Source organism: Octopus bimaculoides, chromosome 24, assembly GCF_001194135.2.
Source record: "Octopus bimaculoides isolate UCB-OBI-ISO-001 chromosome 24, ASM119413v2, whole genome shotgun sequence".
NCBI classification, from domain to species: Eukaryota; Metazoa; Mollusca; class Cephalopoda; order Octopoda; family Octopodidae; genus Octopus; species Octopus bimaculoides.
In genome coordinates this window covers 19,109,242-19,113,649 of record NC_069004.1, presented here as the reverse complement: position 1 = coordinate 19,113,649, position 4,408 = coordinate 19,109,242, and the positions used below count along the sequence as shown (strand labels likewise).

At 35.9% G+C, this 4,408-nt stretch overlaps 1 protein-coding gene across 1 annotated transcript in view; it reads right to left on the bottom strand.

Moving 5' to 3' along the window:
• The window catches only part of LOC106879378 (uncharacterized), a 19,853-nt gene extending 17,543 nt beyond the window's left edge, over nt 1–2,310 (bottom strand). The window contains exons 1-2 of the mRNA XM_014928905.2: nt 2,140–2,310; nt 441–559 (exon numbers count right to left, since the gene is read on the bottom strand). Coding sequence (XP_014784391.1) covers nt 441–490 — 50 coding nt within the window. The 5' untranslated portion in view covers nt 491–559; nt 2,140–2,310. The remainder of the gene's footprint in view (nt 1–440; nt 560–2,139) is intronic.
• Between the last annotated feature and the right edge of the window lie 2,098 nt (nt 2,311–4,408).

Genomic DNA, 4,408 nt, shown 5'->3' with positions numbered 1-4,408 from the left:
CAAAAACCTCACAGGTGAGTTTTTGTATATATATATATATATATATATATATATAGTTCAAATTTACAGAAAACAAAAGACGAAGATAGGTGAAGGAACAACAAGCAGGTGTGTTAGTTTAAAGCTCGAGAAGAATGGAAAAGTCTGCGACGTTTCGAGTCTACACTCTTCGACAGAAAGAAATGAAAAAGGAAAGAAAAACTGATATATATGGTGAAAGAGAGAGAGAGAGAGAGAGAGGGGGGGGAGGGAGAAAGAACAAGAGAGTGAGAGAGAAATTATGTGACAAAGGTATTAGATAAAAATTTACTAAGCCATAACATGATCATCCACCGCTGGCTACGAGGGTTTTATAGGTTTCCTCTTGTTTCTATCAACATCCCTTTCCACTTGATCTATAAAGACATTTAGTTACCAGAAATCTTCAGTAAGAAACTTACTCGTGTTCATAGTCGGCGTCTGTCCTCAAACTTTCAGGTAGACTATACATATTAGTTATGTTTCTTGTGTAGCAGTCATGTAGTTAAACTAGGAAGTTCTATATCGGATCCAGGTATTTCTTTGTGTACAGAAAAAGAAAAACTCAGATGTTATAAAATTTCTTAAGGAATTACAAATAAAAATTAATGAATTCATTACATTAACAAACTCTCTTCATTCGGTTTTTGTCCCTATCTTCATCTATGGTTATAAATGTTGGGTAATGACTGAATGCGTACAATCGCAAGTACAAGTAACCAAAATGGGGTCCTCTGAATGATCTCTGGAGTAACGTTACTCGGGCAGTGCTTAAATACAGAGGTTCCGATGCATCTACGTAACGATATGAAGGCGAGGTAATCTGGTTTTATCAAAACTACTGTTAATGATGTAAGGGGCCCTACAATATCGTCTGTTTTTACCCCGATTTTTCCCCCTGCTTTTAATCTGATGTTTTTACAGTGCACACTCATTAAGGTTAGTTTTGGGGTTAGTTTTTAGGGTTAGTTTTAAGGCTAGTTAATGTTAATTTTTAGGGTTAGTTTTTAGGGTTAGTTTCAGGGTTAGGATTAGGGTTAATTTTAGGGTTAATTTTAGGGTTAGTTAGGGTTAGGGTTAGGGTGTCATTACACGTCCACACAACGTACATTTAAAATGTTTTGTACGTATACACCATGACTTTTGAAAAAGTCTACCAACTTCTTCGGATCGTTTGCAATAGTTGTACTTGAAATATATCCATTTCGACTTACACAAGGTAAAACTAGATTGCCTCCCCTTATATCGTTATATCGTTATGTAGATGTGTCGGGACCTCTGTATTATAGTAGTACCGTTACTCATTAGGGTACGATAGGGAGTCTCTCCGGGTCCAGCTACTACTTCTCCGCATTGAGCGGTCACAGCTCTTGTAGTATAGACGTGTTATTAGAATGTCGCAACAAAGAATCGCAAGATGACTTCTTCAAGCTGAGCCAATTAGCAGAGATTTAGTGGTAGATCGAGAACGAGATGGTTGGATAATAACCATTGTTTCAATTGGTCATGCTTGAGAATCCAACCGGAAAGTCTAATGGAGGTTTCTTCTGATAGGTGGGTGACGAAAATGAATAATTGGATGGTTAGATGGATGGATGGATGGATGTTCAAACAGTTAAAATTTAGAGCACTGTTTTTCGACAGGGGTGGTTGTGAGGAGTAAAAGTGGGGTAGACAAACTGGTTTGTTTAAGAAAAAGAGATAGCTTAAAAATATTTAAACTTGTTCAACACCATGACGAAGGTAAAAGAATTGCATGGATGCAAACGATCTTATTTTATTAATGAAGTGATGGTGAGACGCAAAACTTTTACCAAATTTTTGGTTGGGGCTGATATTAGCCGGTTTGAGAAACACTCATTTCCAAGAAAATTATTTCAGTCACTACAAGGAAGTTAACAAAAATAATATAAATGATCCAACAAAGGGACCTCTGAGTGGCATCCATGTTCTCTCAACTCATACCATATCTTCTTAAATGAAGGATGATCTCTGACATACTAAAATAGTAATTAAAAATTAATATTGAACTGTACATTTAAGCAATCGTTAAGCACTGAAATACATACAAAGAGTAAAATAAAATAAGATAAAGAAAATTATCAGATTAATTAGAGATACCTTTAGCGAAACTAGTGGCAGACGGAGAGAGACAAGAACGAATAGAATTAATAATGGTCTACTGGAATTATTTATATTTTGTTCAGAAAACTCTAGTTGCAGTTTATACAATCTATTTGGCCAAAGGTAAAACTAACGCGATGAAATTCAGTTCCATATCCTTGACGTAAGAGCAACGTCACAATAAACAAAGAGCAACTTTGCGTTCCATAAAACAGAATATCATTATAGAGGATGACCATTACACCTCAATTTCACCTAAAAACATTTTCATTTAATATTATAACATTTGTATTTTGTTTTGTATTGCCCATCTTCCGCTCTTCAAGCGAAGTTGCGTTAACTTAAGAACCGATGACGAATGCGTGACAGTCTTTCGTTTTATGTTGGTATATTATTTTATGCTGCTATTTTTTTTTTCTCAAATGAACACACGCTCTATCTACTCGTTCTTCACTCTAGATTTATTATTGTTCTAAATAGAACAGGAGACACGTGGGAGGAAGAGTCACTGAAGAGGTTACAGGTTGCGTGACGAAAGATTTAAGACAAAGGATAATAAAATAAGAATATTAATAAACCAATCAATGAAGAACGAGTATAGAGTGCGCGCGCGCGAGTTTGTGCATGTGTGTGTGTGTGTGTACTGGGTATGACATTAAACTACATCCGGTAATGGAGCTCTGGTTAGAGAATTCCAAGGTTCTGCGGTGTGTGGAACCAACTTTTAACCACTATTATCCCCAGGTCTGCTCTGACTCGGAATAGCAGCACCTGTCAGAGTTAATTAACACTCTAGGTATTGCCTACCCGTGCATGTAAAGACTGGAGCCATTGTTCAATGAAGTTGAAGGCGGCTGCAGCAACACATTGTGGAAATCAGAGGATGAGATGAAGCAAGTAAGACATCTTGGTCTTCCACTGCGTTCGCCTCCCTCCCCACTCGCATGTGTGTGTGTGTGTGTTCATGTATGCATGAACACACACACATACATGCATACACACACATACATGCATGCATACTTACATACATACATACATACACATGTGTATGCGCACACACACTGACCAACATGCGCACAAACAAACAAACAAACAGAACGTAGCTCGGATAACGGACAGAGTCAACAACTATTGAAAAGGTTGCAAGACGCAACGAAAATTTTAGAAAAAACTAAATAAGTAAATGAGTAGAACCGTAACCGGTGAGTGTATTAAATAATAAGGCACTAAAAGAGAATGACTCTCCCCAGATACAACAAATTACTATTATGTTAAAAAGTTAAAGAAGTGATTTTAAATTCTCAATCGCAGAATAATGCTAATAATATAGCCTGAACAGGATAAACTACCCCTATTTTGCAGAGAAAAAATTGTAGGTGGCTAGCTGTGGACTCGAACTCACATCCCCATGATTATGTGTCACGATGCTTTGACCGATTAAGCTAAACTACCCACTACAAATTCCTCTGCAAATTGAGATATATAAATCTCGCTTTATGAGACGCTCTCATGTTAAATTCAAATTACGACAAACGTAAATAAACAAATGAAGTTTGCTTTTAGAAGCGTTGAGATGTCTTTTAGAAAGTTAAAGAAGTGATTTTAAATTCTCAATCGCAGAATAATGCTAATAATATAGCCTGAACGGGATAAACTACCCCTATTTTGCAGAGAAAAGTGTAGGTTAAAATAAAAAAATACATATCACTTTAAAAAACATTTTAAACTTCAATCAAGGGAGGTTATTATAACAATTGCATAAGAGTTATTTCCCTTGGATATATATATATTTTATTTTTGTTTGTTTCTACTGAGAAATGGGTAATAGTAGACAAGGTAGATATACTAACCTAAAAAATCTTTCAATTGCATCATAAACTGTCGGGACCTCTGTATTTAAGTAGTACCGTTACTCATTAGGGTACGATAGGGAGTCTCTCCGGGTCCAGCTACTACTTCTCCGCATTGAGCGGTCACAGCTCTTGTAGTATAGACGTGTTATTAGAATGTCGCAACAAAGAATCGCAAGATGACTTCATCAAATACTTGTGGTATGTAAATTTGTTGAAGTTTTGTACAGGCCTTACTGTATTGTTACGAAGATTGCATTGCAATTACATAGTTTCGGATTCGAAAAGAAGACAAAAAATTGTATTGTTATACTTGAGGACGGTCATCTTTTGCCAATTAAACACACGCACTATGTACTTAGTCTTCACTTCAGTTTTATTATTATTATTATTATTATTATTATTATTATTATTAT